A 17,617-nucleotide genomic window follows, 5' to 3' on the forward strand; every position below is an offset into this window, starting at 1 on the left:
ATCCTTCCCACTCCAGACCTTTCCAAGAGAAAGTGCGGGTCGGATGAACAGAAAAGGATAGCTCCAGCCTCAGCGTGACTCCTGCCCACTGCTCCAGCAGAATGGAAGGAAGCCGGCCTGGGCTTTAGGAGAGGCTGGCAGATGATTTTCAATACCGCTCACTGACAACCTGATGAACTGTTCAGTAGGGGAGAACGGACGTTGGGAAGGAAGCTACAGCATCTGTCACGCAAGTATAGAAAGAGAATAAAGTCCACAAATTCTGACAAAAAAATGTCACTTTGAAAAAAATATGCTGGAAATGACAAGATGAAAGCATCTGGGAGCTATTCAGAAGTAGCTTTTTGAATATGCAACACATTGATTTTTTAATGAGTAATATTATAAATACATCACAGTAAAATTTTGGAACACAACTTAGGGTTCATTTTAGGAAAATGATAGACACAAATGTTTGCACGAAAACAGACTGAAAAACCAATGAGCTAGTGGCCCAGCCTGCAGGTGAGATGCTGGCAAAGGGAACTCGACACTCCTTTGTACACGAGTTTCCAGTACAGATTATTCTGTAGTCCTCTGTGAAGAGCTGAGGCCGAGCTGTCTAGCAGACTATACTCCTGGGCGTCCACCAGTGTGTTCTTGAGAGGAATCACGGAGAAATTTCCAAAATTAGTACTTCTGAAGGTTTTTATCCCCTAGGGAGAATTTTCATCTTGTTCCTGACATGAGGCATCCTTGAAGGCTTTCCCTGTTCTTCGTGTTAGTAAATTTCATACTGAGTGAAAATGGAAGGTTTTCCAATTCCAATGATATCCAATAGGGTTTTCTCTCCAGAATAAATTCTCATGTCTTTTAAAAAGTGAGAACAAGTCAGGTGTGGGGTGTATGCCTGTTAACTCCAGCTATGTGGGAGGCTGGGGCAGGAGGACTCCAAGCTTGAGGCTAGTCTGGGCAAATCCTGTCTCAAAATTAAAAAAAAGGGCTGGGGGTGCAGCTCAGTGGTACAGTGCTCATGCAGGAGGCCCTGTGTTGAAGCTCCAGTACAAACAAAACAATGAAAAAAGAACATTCGAGGCTTTTCCACAGTCACTGCAAGTGGTACCTCACCGTCTTGTGGTCAGTGATGGTAACGTGGACATTTGTGCTACAGCGCTTTCCACATTTCTTGTGAGTCTTCCTCTTCTGTGTGATCTCACGTGTGCCTGAAGTACGAGTACTCTGATGACCTTCACAGGGCTTTTCCCTTGGGAGCTATCACTGAAGGGTTTCCTATCATTGCTCCGTTCCTCAGGTTTTTCCCAGTACATAATCTTTTGGGCACATTGGAGTGAGTGTGAGCTGAAAGCTTTACCTCACAGGTTGTACTCACAAGCTTTCTCTCCAGAATGGATTAACCAGAGAGCTTACTCAGTGCTATTTCATATTGATTAAAAGGACAGGCTCTTTTTCTTCGTTAATTTCGTGGCAACTTTCTAAGAAGGTTCTCCGTGATCTGTCTCCAGGTACCCTGTTCTGTGATCTTCTCCTACACTGCTTCACAACTGGTCTGTGTAACCAATTCCACGTGAAAGAGGTGAAAACATATCCTTCTGCACCTAGGTTGTAAAAGACATGGTGTCTTCAGAGGCGCTCTCTTGCATCACTTGCTTTGGGGGGAAACTGTAGAGCTACTTAGCCATGTGGAGAAGCCTATGTGGTCAGGAACTGAAAGTCTCCTGTCAACATGCAGCACCGACTTTCCAGGCATGTGTGAACCACCTTGACCTGCTGACCACAGCCTGCCTGACGTCTGGACTGAAACCCCGCGAGATCCTGAGCCAGAACTACGAAGCTAAGCTGTTCCTGGATTCCTTATGGGACTGTGAAATAATAAATGCTTCTTGTTATAAGTCAAAAGTTTTGGGGAATGATTTGTCAGGCAGAAACAGATAACTTGTTTATCTGGTGTGAGTTCTCTCGGGCTGTCTTAGGATGAGAGGTCAAGTGCTTTCTGGTAGAAATTTCCACGGTAATTTCTCATGGCAACTCATATCCACCTGTTATGTATTCTCTTGTGCACAGAGAGGTAGGAGTTGCTGGTGAAAGATTTCCCACAATGGTTACATTCATAGGGTTTTTCTCCGGTGTGAGTTCTTAAGTGCTTCTTAACAGCAGAGAGATTATTAAAGGCTTTCCCACAGTCACTGCACTCGTAGGGTTTCTCTCCAGTGTGTATTCTCTTGTGCACAGTCAGAGAAAAACTGCTGCTGAAGGCTTTCCCGCACTCGTTGCACTCATAGGGTTTCTCTCCCGTGTGAGTCCTCACGTGCTGAGTCAGGTAGGAGCTCTTCCTGAAGGTTTTCCCACAGTCGTGGCACTCGTACGGTTTCTCCCCTGTGTGAATGCTGTTGTGTCCAGTCAGAGAGGACCTGGTGCTGAAGGCCTTGCCACACTGATTACATTCATGGTGGTTCTCCCCTGTATGGATTCTCTTGTGGCTTTTGAGGTTACAACTGGTGCGGAAGACGTGGAAACACTGGTTACATTCGTAGGGCTTTTCTCCAGTGTGAATTCTCACGTGCAGTCTGAGGGATGAGGGGTCACTAAAGGCTTTTCCACAGTGATTGCATTCGTAGGGCTTCTCCCCGTTATGGATCCTCCTATGAATGGTAAGGTAAGACCTGCTGCTGAAGGATTTTCCGCATTGATTACAGTCATAGGGTTTTTCTCCAGTGTGAATTCTCTTGTGCTGCGTAAGATTAGATTTGGTGCTGAAGACTTTAAAGCACTGATTACATTCATTGATTTTCACTCCACGATGACTTCTTTCCTGCTGATTGAGAGGGGAAAGGTAATTATAACTTATAATATTTTCAATATTTTATCTTTGTATATAAATTCTCTCTCCCAAGAATTCTGCTACATCAATTTTGCTACTTTCATTGCTTATATATGGATTCTGATCAGTTTGAGTCCTTGGAAGTTAAAAAACAGAGATGCTTTGCCAAAGTACTTAAATTCACTAGACAATTTCTGATAAATTCTGATAATTTAAGACCAACTTGTTTCAAATGGCCAATACCTTAGTCACATTTAGTGAGATAATTATTTGCTAGAACTCTCAGTGAATAAACAAGTTAGGTGTCAACTTACATTTTTCTCCAGAGTCACAACACAGTTTCCTCTCTAGGGACACCATTTTCTCAAGCATAAATAACACTTTCCACAATGAGTGTCTGGGTTATTGTTTCTTTTCTAAGATGGGATTTTTTCCACTATGGAAAACCAAAAGTTATCCATTGTTGTCTTACCATTTTTACACTTTTAGTCTGTTCTTTTCTAAAAACATGCTTCTTAGGAGTTAGCCATTTGGTTTTAAGTACAGTCTCCAAATCTGAAACAAATTGAAAAGAAATTTATGTTGATGAGGAAAAGAAATGGTAAAACGCATGTCTGAGTACAGGTGGTCTTTGAGGAGGTTTGCAATAAAGGGGGCTTTGTTATGGACATTTTAGGTCTTAATTTAAAAAAAAAAAAACAATTTTAATGTGGAAGACCGAAAAAAATTAAAGAAGAAATCATGAAAAGAAAAGGGAGACCAGTAGAATAAAGAAAGGGGATCGGGGGAGGGAGGAAGGGAAGGATATTAAGTTGATCAAATTATGTTATGTACATGTACCACATTGTACTATGTAGAATTATCATGCACTAATTAAAGAATTCTAGAAAGACTGAGATTAATAAAAGACTGACAAAACAAAGGTTTTATCAGAAATGAAAAGTGGGATTTAAATTCAGAAAAGAGCTTGCATCTTAGTTTCTTCCCAGAGCAAAAGTGAGGCACGAGATGCAGAACTGACAGGAAAGAGAGAGCACGAGAAACGCCCTTGTCCCTCTTTGTAACCTCGCACATTTCTCTGCTAACACTCCCAACTCTGGAGTCCCTGGCCACCACTGCTCCTCACAAGGGCTTCTATGTACCTGGTGCTTACCTGGGCAGGTGCTGGGAGGAATCCCTCTCTCCTCCGTCGCCACCTTGTCTTCTTGCTCCAACTGGGAGATCAAACTGTGCTTATCAACACGACACCCTATTCATGGAGAACATACACAAGATGCGAAGGACTGTTCGCAGGACAGGCAACTCCATGAAAATCAAAGCCAACACTTCTGAAGATGGAAAAGCGTGGCTTCAGAATCAGTGGAATAATCTCATCTAAATCCTGAGCATCATATCCTTGACTCAATATTCAGGATGGTAGGGCTTAAATAGTTCCAAAAGCCCAGGCTAGCGTTAGATACACCTTTCAGAGGCCCTTACCTAGTACTGAGGTAGGACAAGAGATTCTCACTGCACAGGGGACACTAGACAGACAGCTTCACAAGGAGGCGGATCCTGTCTGCCTCGTTCACCAACCCTCACAGACCCAAGGACACAGAGGCACTCAAGAAAGACTGGAGAAAAGTGACGACAATGAAAACAGTGGAGGAAGGAACTCCAAGAGCCCGCAAAAAACAGTAAATAAAATGCAAAAATGTTAAAAATCATCTTTATTGGAGTTCTGGAAACTTATCAAATATTAACAGCAGGGCTGGGGTTGTGGCTCAGTGGTAGAGTGCTCTCCTTGCTTGTGTGAGGCACTGGGTTCAATTCTCAGCACCACAAATAAGTAAATAAATAAATAAAGGCATCGTGTCCATCTACAAGTAAAAAAGTATCTAAAAAAAAGGTTTACAGCAATCAGTTGAATGCCTATCAAAGAAAAAATAAAGAGCTGGATCTGGTAAGAGCATTATGACATTTTAACTGAACCAGGCTGACCTTCTCTTCTCTGCTTTGGCCGTGAAGACAACAGCCAGCATTACTACTCATGGAGGAGAGGAATGGACCTTACTCGGTGGTTTCTTCTGACCTGCCTGTGGGCTTCCTGCAGGACTGGAAGGAAGGGCCTGCCTTACTTGTCTAACTCCAAACTCTAAGGACCGAGCTTGTGATCTGGGACGTGTCATCTTTGCAGAGAAGGACAGTAAACATCAGCCCTGAAGTGCCCCTCTCCACTCTCCCAAGCCTAGCCAAATTAATGGAACAATGGGGTGAGTCTGAGCTGGAATGTCTGGATACACGATATCCTGAAGGACACTGGGAATTAGGGTAAGTTAGGGTCACCTGTAGAAAGCTGCATTCTTACATGCACGCCAAGTTCCTTAGGTGCTGATCCTATAGGGACAGAGCAGGCTAGCCAGTGATGCCACTGCTTCTGTAGTCTAGCCCATAAACCCCTCCCCTGGTAACTGGTGTGGAACTGAGGGCACTGTGGCGAGGACAAAGCATTGCAAGGGATGGAAGTGCTGCTTTCTGGAGCCGCTGTGAGGGATGGAGGCATCACTGCAGGAAGCACCGCAGGGATGAAGGTGTGACCGCCCAGTCCGCTGCACTGGACCTTCCCTGCCGGCCTTTCTCAATTAACCCTTTGTCTCACATCCCATCTCCAGGTGTCATCTTTGGTCTCTCAGCAAACTATCCCAAGGGAAAATGGGCTGTGGACCTTCCACATGTGGCAGATTTAAGGACAATGTTATGGTGTGATGTGGTGTCCCCCAAAAGCTCACGTGTGAGACGATGCAAGAAGGCCAGAGGAGAAACGACTGGGTTGTGAGCGTCTTAAACCAATCAGCGAATTCATCCCTGATGGGATTAACTGAGTGGTGACTGCAGTGGTGGGCATGGCTTGGGGTAGGGTAGATATTTGTATCTGTCCAGTGGAGTGTCTCTCTGCTTCCTGACCACCCTGTGAGCTGGTTCCTTCTGCCACACTCTTCTGCCATGATGTTCTGCCTCACCTCGAACCTCGAGGAATGGAGCTGGCCTTCTATGGACGAAGGCCTCTGAAACTGTGAGCCCTCAGATAAACTTTCCTCCGTTACAGTTGTTCTGTTCAGGTCCTTTAGTCACAGCAGTGAAAAAACTGATTAAAACAGCTAATGTTATCAGTCAGTCCTGCCAGAGCAAGAGAAAACAGTAGATGCAAACGAAACCAGTACTAACCAAAAAGCCTGGAAAGAAAATAGGGAAAAAGGTGTTTGGGGAGTAAGGCTCTGAGAAGTCCCCAAAGTCTGGAGTGCAGCTACTCTGCACAAACAAGGCTAAGGGAGCCCCTTGGGCCAAAGTAAAGGGCAAAGAAAAGTAACTCCAAGCCACACAAAGGAAGAACCCTGGTAGGGCTGGGGTGTGGCTTGGGGGGAACACTTGCCTGGCACTCAAGGGGCCCATCCCCAGCCCTGGAAAAAATAAAAGAATTAAAGAACACAGGTAAAGGTAAACACAGAGGTGAATATAAAAGTCAATGACAATGTAGTTTTGATTTGCAACTTTCCTATTTTGCTCCCGCCGCTTAAAGATAAAGGCCTAAATTGATTAATTGTAAATCTACCTTAATGGGTACACAATGCATGATGATATAACTTGAGACAAAACAATTATGGGAGAAGGAACATGGCTATGGAGGAGCAAACTCTTCTTTACTATTAGACAGACGTTGGTGTTAAATCCAACCAGACTGTTAGAAATGAAAACATAAATGGTAATCCCCAGGGCAACCACTAAGAAAATCACTGAAGAACACAAAAGAATGGGAATCAAAATTGCCCAGGAGAAAATATTTAACATAAAAGTAAACAAGTATGGAAAAATTGAGGAGCAAAAATGACAAGCACAAAAAAAACAGCAAGAGAGTTGATGGTGAACAAGCAGAAGCAGGCTCTCCATCAGGGACCACAGAAATGAAAAGGATGAGGCCCAATTCCAAGGCAGACTTTGGCAGAATGCATTTAAAAATAATCCAGTGACATGCTGTGCTATTACAGGAAGCTCCCTTACAGGGAAGACACATGTTGAAAGTGAAAGGACAGAAAAGGGCGGACAAAGGCACTGCCCACAGAAGCCATGGAAAGAGATGGCGAGGCTGTGCTGAGTGGCGCAGAGGCTGCTTGGGAAAAGACCATTACGGGATCCACTTATTGGCAAGGTCATGTTCGTCAAGAATAGATGCAAAGGGTCAATTCATCAAGAAAGTACAGTAATTACAAACAGTACATACCTGACAGAGCTTCAAAATAAACACTGACAGAACTGAAAGGAGGAAGAGTTCTGTAGCAGTGCTTTGCGACTTCAATGCCTCATTTCCAATAATGGATAAAATAACTGGTTATGAGGTTAAATAAGGAAACAGAGGACTTGAGAAATCCTGTAAGCTAACTGGACCCAAAAGGCATGAAGAACAGCCCACCCAACAAGAGAAAGCACGTTAATCACAAGGGCTCACGGAACCCTCCCAGGTCACTTGCTAGGCCATAAACCAGGTTTCCCTAAATTTGAAAACAATGAAGTCACTGGGCACAGTGGCCGGGAGCGGAGGCAGGAGAATTGCTTCAGCCCACAGGTTTGAGACCAGCCTGAGCAACACGGCAGGATCCACCTCATCAACAAACACAAAACAAGAAAACAATGAAGCCATTCATTCTCTAATCGAATGAAATAAAAAATGATCAACACAAGGGTACATATTGGACAACTCACTATTGTTAAGATGACAACCCCTATATATACAATGGAATATTACTCAGCCATAAAGAATGATAAAATTATGGCATTTGCAGGCAAATGGATGAAATTGGAGAATATCATGCTAAGTGAGATAAGCCAATCTCAAAAAAACAAAGGACGAATGATATCGCTAATAATTGGATGATGACATATATGGGGGGTGGGAGGGGTTAGTGTTAGGGTTAGAGTTAGGGCTAGGGAGGGGGGCAAGAATGGAGGAAGGAAGGACTGTATAGAGGGAAAAGAGGGGTGGGAGGGGTGGGGGGAAGGGAAAAAATAACAGAATGAATCAAACAGCATTACCCTATGTAAATTTATGATTACACAAATGGTATGCCTTACGCCATGTACAAACAGAGAAACAACATGTATCCCATTTGTTTACAATAAAAGAAAAAAGTAATAGAGCTAAGACTTAGACAAAAAAAAAAAAGAAATAATAAGAACTCTTTTCAAATGACTTATATTTATAGTAAAGCTAAATAAAGGTTGTGACTTAGTTTAAACCAAAAAAAAAAAAAAAAAAAAAAAAGATGACAACCCCACCCAAGGAGATCCTCAGCGATAAGGCAATCACTACCAAAATCCTCATTCCCCTCCCCCACTTTTTTTTTTTTTTTTTTAAAGAAATGGAAGCAAATCTTAGAATTCATGGAATTGCAAAGGACCTTGAATAGGAAACAAGTCTTGAAAAAGAACAAAGCAGGAAAACTCCCATTACCTCACAAAACTTACTACAAAGCAACAGTTAGCAAGAGAGTAAGGAACTGGCACAAGGACAGACCTTGAGAACAAGGAAATAGGATTGAGAGCACATCAACCCTGATGTCCCAAGGCCATCTGATGGGGGAAAAACAGCCTCTCTTACAAAGGTGCTGGGACAACTGGACACACACATGCAAATGAGTGAAGCTGACTCCTCCACACTGTGTGCGAAGTTTACTCCAACAAATACTTAAATCCAAAGGCTAAGACCAGAAAACTGCCGGAAGAAAACATGGGTAACTCTTCATAACTCATTGGCCATGGTTTCTTAGGTAAGAAATCAGATGTGCAAGGAAAAAACAAAAGAAAAACTCAGTAAATTGGACTTCATAAAAATTAAAATTTTTATGCATCAAAGGACAGTATCTAGAAAATGAAAAGAGACCCATGGAATGGAGAAATTATTTGCAAATTATATTTTGAATAAGAGCCTATTATCCAGAATATACAATAAACTTTTATAACCCACTAACAAAAAAGCTAACAACCCAATTTCAAAATGTGTAAAGGACTTGAACAGATATTTCTCCAAAGAAGACGTGCAAATAGCCAGTAAGTGCATGAAAAGAGGCTCAGAGCAGTTAGTCACTGGGGAAATGCCGATCAGAATGAGACACCACCCACATCTCTTAGGATGGCTACCACCAGAGGACAAGTGTGGGGAGGCGTGGAGAATACTGGAACCCTCATGTGCCGTGGCAATGAGAAATGGGGCAGCTGTGTGGAAAGGTCTGGTCATTCCTCAAAAAGCCAAACAGAAATGTCATGCCCTGTCAGCATTCCCACCCAAGAGAAATGAAAGCAGGTGTTTCAACAAAAATTTGTACACAAATATTCACAGCAGTATTATTTATAGTAGCCCCAAAGTAGAAATAACCCAAATGTTTATCAACCAATGAATGGATAAACAAAATCTGATTATGTCCATACAATGGAATTCTATTCAGTCACTAAAAGGAATGAAGCACTGATACACAGTACGACAGAACTGTAAACCTTAGTACTGTGTCACATGAAAAAAAAAAACACAAAAAGGTTAGATATTTTATGATTTCATTTATGTGAAATGTTGGCAAATTCATAGACAGAAATCAGATTAATGGTTATCAGCAGCAATGGATGGAAAAGGTAATGCTTAAAAGGAATAGGATAGTTTGCTATAAAGAAATACCTGGGGCTGGGTACGTTATAAGCTAAAGAGGTTTATTTTGGCTCATGATTCTGAAATTTTGTAAGTTGAAACATCATGGTGCAGGCCTTTAGAGAAGTCTCTGTGGCTGTCACAACATGGAGAAGCAGGAAGGAAACCGGCTACCTAGAGAGGGGACTAAGCACATGGTGTGGCCTCCCTTTATACTAACCTACTTTTTTTGCTTTTTAAAATTCTTTTTTAGTTGTAGATGGACACAACATCTTTATTTGTTATTATGTGGTGGTGAGGATAGAACCCAGTGCCTCACAAATGCTAGGCAAGTGCTCTTCCACTGAGCTACAACCGCAGCCCTATAATAACCTACTTTTGAGAGAACTAACATGGTCCGCCAGACCTGACTCACTCCCGAGAGACAGCATTAATCCTTTTGAAGAGCGGTGTCTCCTGACCCGCTCACCTCCCACCAGGCCCCACCTCTTAAGGGTTCCACTACCTTAGTACTGTTTCACTGGGGACCAAGTTTCCTGTACATGAACCTTTGGGGGACACACCAGAGTCAAACCAGAGCATGGGTGATGAATGTCTCAACATTACAGTGCGGTCTATTAAAGCCACTTAACTGTACATTTGAAATAATTCAACTGCTGAATTTTGTGATGTATGAATTTTACACACACAAAAAAAATCAGAATAAAAGGAAAGCCTATTTATTTAATACCTGAGCCATTAAATAAATGCAGGGCTGACGCTGGGCTTACCGAGTGAGGCCAGGTTCCTGCAGTTCTCCAGCATCACGTCCCTGTACAGAGTTCTTTGAGTCGGGTCCAGCAATGCCCACTCCTCCTGGGAGAACTCCACAGCCACATCCTCGAAGGTCACCAGGTCCTAGACCATCATAAACATCATGGCTTGCCATGGACCCCACCAATACCAACCAGAAGAGGCCCAGGGACGACAGATCCAGGGACAGGAAACCAGTGCATGAGACGTGTGGGCAGGCCTGGGCCCCGCCCTCAGTGCTCATCTGTCGACTGGGTCCACCGCCAGGCGCAGCGCTACAGAGTGACTCTTTTCCCACCCACTGCGCACCTGGAGTCTTCCTTCCCTCAGCTCCAGGGCTGAGCAGAAATACTTGGTAAAGGAGTGAACGATTCCCCACAGCCATCGAAGGCTGTCTGAGTGGAGGACATGGTCATCTTTTCTCAGCTTCCCCTTCAACCCTCAGCAGCATGTGTTGTACTCATGGACCTCAGAGGGGGCTTTGAAAACACAGGAGGAATTGACATACATGGACACTTCCTGTGCAGCCCCTGAACCCTCCTCAGAGGCCTGGGGGTCCTGTGATGTCCAGGGGCCTGCTTTGGATGTGAGGCTCCAGGCCACTGAAGGAAACAAGTCCAGCTTCTGCCAAAGGAATGGTGACAGGGAAAAAGGAGGAGCTGACTCACCTGTAACCAGCTGGCCAGGAGCTCGCCAGACAGCCCCTCCTCCCCTCTGCAGGCTTTCCTATGAGGGGCTGGGTACAGGGAGGACTGATCTGGGGGAGAAGAAACGAGTCACAAGAACCCAGAAGGCCCAGTGCTCTGACACCCCTGGGCTTCTCCACCCACCTGTGCTTCACCTGTGACACAAGACACGCAGCCCCAGATACCCACTGGCACCTTTCACAAAAAAGCAGGGCAAAGCTCTGCCTCACCCTGGTCAGAAAAAGGGCTCCAAGGTCTGAATGCACATGAGGAAGAGATACTTCCTATTTCACAGGTGAGCATACTGAGGTTCTCAGGACATCACTGTTTTTCTCAACTTTACAGAAAGAATTAAGGGCATGATTCAAAAACTCCCACATATTCACCATACAGGTGACAGAGCAGGAACACCCAAACCAACACCCAAGTCCCAAGAGCTGTTCGACTGGACCCAGGGGCCTTTGGGCTCCACATCTACCTCACCGGGTTGGCCCTCCCTTCAGCACTGCTCTGTGGGCTGCAGGCCTTCAGGCCTGACACTGAGGCTGCCAAGACCCCACGACTCACCACAAGTGGGGGGCAGAACAGCGGCCGCCATCCTGTAACTCCAACAGCAAAGCTTCTGAACACCAGGGTGGTGGGGAAACACGACCTTCCACGTGTTCCCACAGGGCACTGGGACAGCACTCTGGAATAAACAGGAGACATAAAGTCTGCACAGCCTCTCTCCCTCTTGGGGCTGCTCAGGACAAGACTTTCTTAGCCTGTCCATCATGCCCACCTTCAAAATACAAGTTGTTGTCCACACTTGGTCTTTATTCTGCTCAGTAGGTTGCATGTCAGGGGAAAAAAAAAAGAATCAACTGTTTCACTCTCACACCACAATCAAGATGGAATTTTGACACCAGATATATGGATTTCTCCCCACCAACAAGTAGGCAAGCAGTTCTGCAGTGGATACCAGCTAAGTCTCTTTTAATTCCGTTTGTACATTTTCTACCTTGACATGGTGTCAGAGCCCACAGGTTGGGGGCTCATCCCCAAGACCATCATGGGTGCTTTAGATACAAGCCCCAAGTCTCAGGTTGTTCTGAGCTTTGACCAAAGCTATAAACTGGGTTTCCCATGACCCATTCCTCAGGTTTGATTTATTTACTCAATGGCTCAGAGAACTCAGGGAAGCAGCTACATATACTTACTGGTTTATTACAAAGGGTATCACAAGGATACAGATGAAGAGATGCGCAGGGGAGCGATGGGGAAGGGGTGCCTTCTCTGGCTGTGCTCACCTCCAGGAACCTCTCATGTGGAGCTATCTGGAACTCTTGAGCTTTCGGATTTTTATGCAGACTTCACCGCAGAGGCATGACTACTAACAGATCAAGCAGGGAAACCCAGCCAGGCCTGTCTATCAGATTCTTCCTGGCCTCTCTGTAGAGCCTTCCTTCCTGCAGGGGACGAAGCAGAAGCCCTCTGGAATGAGGAGGGTCTTATGACCTATTATCAGACAAGGTAGGTCAGAGAATTTCTTTATGGTCAGCTAAAAGGAGGGAAGACTAGACTCTGCCTTGAAGAAGAGAAATTTCACCTCTGTGGCCTGAGCAGGGGAGGGAGATTTGAGCAAGGAAGGGTGGATGAAAACCAACACACTGCAGATCACAACGGCAGGGCCTCGCATGGCACACGTCTTCCTGCCCCCAGGGGTAGGACCAGCATGTCACTGCGCCACCCTTCTTTGAAATCTGTGGCTTCACCGAGTCTCCTGGCACTCTTTCCACCCCAGTTGTTGTCACAAACCTCCCAGCTACGACCCCTCATTCTCTGAGACTTTGTCCTGACTCCCATGATGCCTTAGCCCCTGGTCCCACCTCATGTGGTTGATGGCAGGGACCCTCATGGCATCAGGGGTGCCTCAACTCCAGGGTCTGCTGCCCCATTCCACGTGCCATGGCCATCCCCTGGTCCTGCTGCACCTTCTTTCTTTTCTGCTGTTCACTCGCGTTTTCTCACCACATGGAAGCACACCAGGCCTCCGTCCACCCTCTCCCACTTCCTTGTTCGTCATGAGCCACCTCCTCTCCTCACGTCATGCTCACCCAGCTTGACTTCACCATCCCTCCTGTCAACAGACGTCCTTACCCCTCATGGCGCCTCACAATGGCCCAGCAGAAGTGCAGCCAGCCAGATCCATCACCACCTGCTTGTGGCCACATTTGGGTATTCCAGCCTGCACAAGGACTGTGATATGGTCACCTCTAGACAAATAAGCTCACCAACATGAGCAGAGCTGTCAACGCTGTGGGGCAATCCCACAGGCCCACGTGGTGTTGCACTCACACCGGTCACATCCCTGGAAGTCTTGCAAAAGCTCAGTTTCCTTCTAAGGCAACCAGCTTCCAGGTGGCCACCCTTGGGTGGCCTCTGACATGCACTGAAAGAGGGTTGACCTGTGAACCCAGACTGCTGGAGAGGCAACAGGGGACCAGGTCCTACTAGAAGGCATTGCAGCTTCTGTCTCAGGCTCCTGCATGCTTGCTAGTTCCAGGGGAAGCCGACTGCCATGCTGGGAGACACGGAAGAGGCCCTGCCTGAGGCCTAGGTGGAGAGGAACTGAGGCTGGCTGACAGCCAGCACTGACCTGCCAGCTACACCAGGGAGGCCCTGGACGACCCTGGAGCGCTGTGGAGCCTGCAGATGGCATAGCCCCAGATGGAAGCCTCCTGAACCTCAGACAATCCTACCGCTCCTGAATTCCTGATCCATAACACCCATGAGAGATGATAAGATTACTGTTCTCTGCAGTGACTGATGTCAATGCAGAGTGATTACCTTCTAATTGTTAGAATGCGACACAATCACCTCACTCTCCAGTACTTTCCTGCTTCCTACTTCCCAAGGACTCTACCTTCCAGTCTCACCACCCAGACCTCACTCTGCCCTGCCTCCCTCCCTCCCTCTAAGACAAGGCACAGGCTCCCCTTCTCTCAGGTTGCACTCGGCAGCTCTGTCCTGGGGCCCATCTCCTGCTTTGTAGGAGCTGTCCACTCTGATGGTCTCTGGCCATCCGTCCCCTTCAGTTCTTCCTCTCTCTGTTCAAGCTGGGTCTAGGATCCTCAGCAGTGAAATAACCTATGCGCCAAGCATGGTTTTCTTTCCGTGCTGCTAGTCTCTGTCCCTCAACCCTGCCAAAGTCACTCACTGTCTCCTTTCCTCATGTAGCACCGCCACCACCTTAAGGATGATGCCCCTGGCAGTCACCAATGCTCATCCACAGTGACAGAAATGCAGACCACAGCTGCACTGAGATTATCCCCCATCTGTGTTACTGGCAAAGACTCGGGGCCACAGCCTGTGTGGACGAGGCTGAATGGAAAGGCATTCTCAAACGTGGCTCGGCCTAGCCGCTGTGGAAGGAGTCTTGCCATCATAAGGAAAAGTTGCAGAAACGTTCACTCCGTCTTACCAGTTTGACTTCTAGGAATTATTCTGAAGATACACAAGTACTAAAGACATTTATAATTATTCATGGTGGCATTATTTTAATTATTATTACTATTTATTTGGTACTGGGGATTGAACCCAGAGGCATTCTATTCTAGGACTGAACTACATCCCCAGGATTTTTATTTTTTATGTTAAGGCAGGGTCTCCCCAGTTGCAGAGCCTGGCCTTGAACTTGCAATCCTCCTGCTCAGGTTTCCAAGTAGCCTGTATTACAGGTGTGTACCCGTGTTCAGCTACAGTGTATTGCTAATAACAGTGAATGACTGAAAACACACAAATGGCTACGAAAAGGGAACTGGTTGAACAAGCTATGAGATGTCCATACAATGAAGAAACGTGCAACCAGAAAAAATACCCAAACCCAAAGAGATCTCTAGGTCTTGGTAGAATTATCTCCAAAAATTTAGGTGGAAAAAATCGAGGTACAAAGCAGTGTATATGGAATGCTTCTTCCTCGCCCTAGAGTTGTAGAATAAAATATAACCCCCTGGAACCAGCTGTGGAGGTCTGCGTGACCTCTATGCACTCAAAAGATGAAAGCAGTGAGGGGTGTGTGGGTAAGGACGGGAACATGGACACAGAGAGGATTCCCAAACTGCTGCCTAACAACTCCTACCTTGCCTGTTTCAAATCTTTTGGAGTCCTGAAGTCCATTTCACCCCACAAGCTTGAGCCAATGTGCATCATGCCACCCTCCTGCTCTTATGTCTTTGGTGTCCTCACACTGGCCTCAGAGCAGAGAAGTCTGGCCAGGTTGATGTCTGCCTTCTGACGTACACCCTTTCTCCTCTGCTGTCTAGGCCTCCTCATCCCTGTCTTCCCGTTCAGACTGTGCTGGGTCCTCTCCTGCTCAGAGGTTTTCCTTATGCTGTTCCCTTGACAAGCAGTGGTCTCTTGAACACACCCCAGGCCCCTCACCTATCTAACTCTGCAATTAGCTAGTGTCAGTCCCACCTCTAGCTCTCGAGCTAGATATCAGTACTTACCAAGAGGATTTCCTGTCCACTCACACTGAGTCCCAAACACTCATTTAAACTCATCTTCCCAGTTAGAAAGGACACTACAGGCAGGTAGTACCAGGTCAGTTTTGGTTCTCCAGGGTTCCCTGCATCTGGATCAGGGCCTGGCTCATGGAGGTGACCAACTGTTGTGGTTTGCCTAGGATTATCCTGGTTTGAACACTGAGTGTCCTATGTCCTGGAAAACCCCTTAGTCTCAAATAAATAGGAATAGTTGGTCACCCTAAATTATGTACTCAAAGAATATATATGATGTGTTAAGCAAACATCCCTCAACAATGTTACAAGAAAGCTAGAATAAGAAAGGCACACACACATAATTAATAAAATCCTATAATCAAAATAAGATAATTTGAGATTCTCGGCATTATGAATAGGCCATACGGCTATTTCAGAAGTTTTGAGAAACAAATTAATTCCCATTAGGGGCAAAGTATGAAGAACCATCTTTTTTAAAAAATAAGTTTCTTACCCTTCAATCTATGAGTTGTTGCTTAATCATTTTCCCCAATTTTTTAAAATTTAAATTCTTTTTTAGATTGTACACAGGCACAATACCTTTATTTATTTATTTTAAGCGGTGCTAAGGATCAAACCCAGTGCCTCACAGGTGCTAAGCAAGCGCTCTACTACTGAGCTACAACTAGAGGTCTTTCCCAAATGTTTTAAATCTCAGCAGAAAAAAAAAAATCCACTCGCTCAAAATACGTCTGGTTGCTGTTCAACCCAATTTTAAATTTCTGTTAGTAACACAAGGAGGTTCAAATCATCTCTTCTGCAAACCCCCCTGTATTATGAAGCTTTGTGGAGAATTTATAGGTTTTAGAATGGGAGGGGCCTGATGAATGCTGCCAAGTACACCTGGTAGCCTTAGGTGGCAGACTAATAACACTACAAATACACATAAATACTTTATATATTTATACTTTAGATATTAGGGCATACAAAAAATAATTACATATGCTTATAGTTACTTACATGGTTGTGTGCTTATTTGCACTTAACTATATTTACTTATTTACATACACACCTTAGAATGCTTCCCCTGAATATAAGCCATCCAATAATTTTTCTTAAGATCCTTTCACTCTTAGTGCCTTCTTCTGGGTACAACCGAAGGACAGGAAAAGGTGCACTGGCCATCCTGTCTAGGAGTCTCTTCAGTTCCTCATAGTACTCACCTGGTCACACTGAATTCCACGGATCAGTGGATCACTGAGGCTGCTTTCATCATAAACCTGAATTTGAACGATGCTTTTCTCCTCTGGGGAGGGAAAAAGAAGGCACAAAGATTGCTTTTGATGCCTTTTACCGGGAGTAATACAGTTGTTAGATACTGAAAAACCACTCTGTTCTCCTTTTTCTTCTTTTTTGTATTTATTAGCTTAACATGTAATAAAGAACCCAGCCTGTTGGCCGGAGTGGATTCACATTATTCCTATCCAGACATGTGCTCAAGACGCGAGAAAGCAGTTTCGTGTGTATACTCTGACTTGCTCAACCCATCTGGCTGGGAAGATTTTTATGGTGACTCCAGACCGTAAACGTCCTGTCACTCAGAGGCCCTATACGTGACTCAGCTGAATTTTAAGCAGTTCATTCAGAACTTGAGAGCCCGCAAGGCCGTACAGCAGGGCTTCCCAGTCTGGCACTACCAGAACTCTTTGTTGTGGGGGGCTGCACCCTGGGATGTAAGCGGCGTCCTTGGCCTCCACCCGCGAGAGGACGGCAGCACCGCCCCCAGCCCCGATCTACAACCCAAACGTCTGCAGACTCGCCCCGGGTGTGGGCGACGCGGGGGCTCCGCAAGGCGACGGCTGGGTCCCACCTGGGGCCAACGGCAGCTGTGCGCTGACCCCAGCGAACAGCCTGAGGCTTCAGGGAGGAAGCAGGGCTCCCGGGATGGGCACGCCGAGCCGGCGGCCGGGGGTGCCCGCGGCCCACGCCCCTCCCTGGACTCGCACCCGAGCCCCTCCCGCCGCTCACCGCCTCCGGCCCCTCCCGAGCGCCAAACGCGCCGACTCGCGGAGACGACCGGCCTTACTCCCTGGCGCGCGACCCGCGGCTCCTCCCACGGCACCGCCCCGCGCTTCCGCTTCCGGTCGAAGGAGGTGCCGTCTGAGCCCACTTC

The 17,617-nt window shown here is 46.0% G+C and overlaps 1 protein-coding gene across 5 annotated transcripts; it reads right to left on the reverse strand.

Moving 5' to 3' along the window:
* Positions 1–12: 12 nt before the first annotated feature.
* Positions 13–17,609, reverse strand: Znf558 (zinc finger protein 558). 5 transcript variants are annotated; one of them, XM_047532503.1, is made up of 9 exons: positions 17,473–17,609; positions 16,668–16,750; positions 12,253–12,411; positions 11,531–11,651; positions 10,946–11,034; positions 10,256–10,382; positions 3,972–4,067; positions 3,291–3,373; positions 13–2,809 (listed from the first exon to the last, which is right to left on the reverse strand). In XM_047532503.1, exons 4-9 carry the CDS (start codon positions 11,559–11,561, stop codon positions 2,027–2,029), a joined length of 1,209 nt encoding a protein of 402 aa, XP_047388459.1. In that variant the 5' UTR covers positions 11,562–11,651; positions 12,253–12,411; positions 16,668–16,750; positions 17,473–17,609; the 3' UTR covers positions 13–2,026. The 5 variants fall into 5 exon arrangements, with proteins under 5 accessions (XP_047388459.1, XP_047388455.1, XP_047388456.1 ...); XM_047532499.1 differs by having other exon boundaries at positions 13–2,812; XM_047532500.1 differs by having other exon boundaries at positions 13–2,812; positions 12,253–12,460.
* Positions 17,610–17,617: the final 8 nt, after the last annotated feature.

This window comes from Sciurus carolinensis, chromosome 17 (genome assembly GCF_902686445.1).
Source record: "Sciurus carolinensis chromosome 17, mSciCar1.2, whole genome shotgun sequence".
NCBI classification, from domain to species: Eukaryota; Metazoa; Chordata; class Mammalia; order Rodentia; family Sciuridae; genus Sciurus; species Sciurus carolinensis.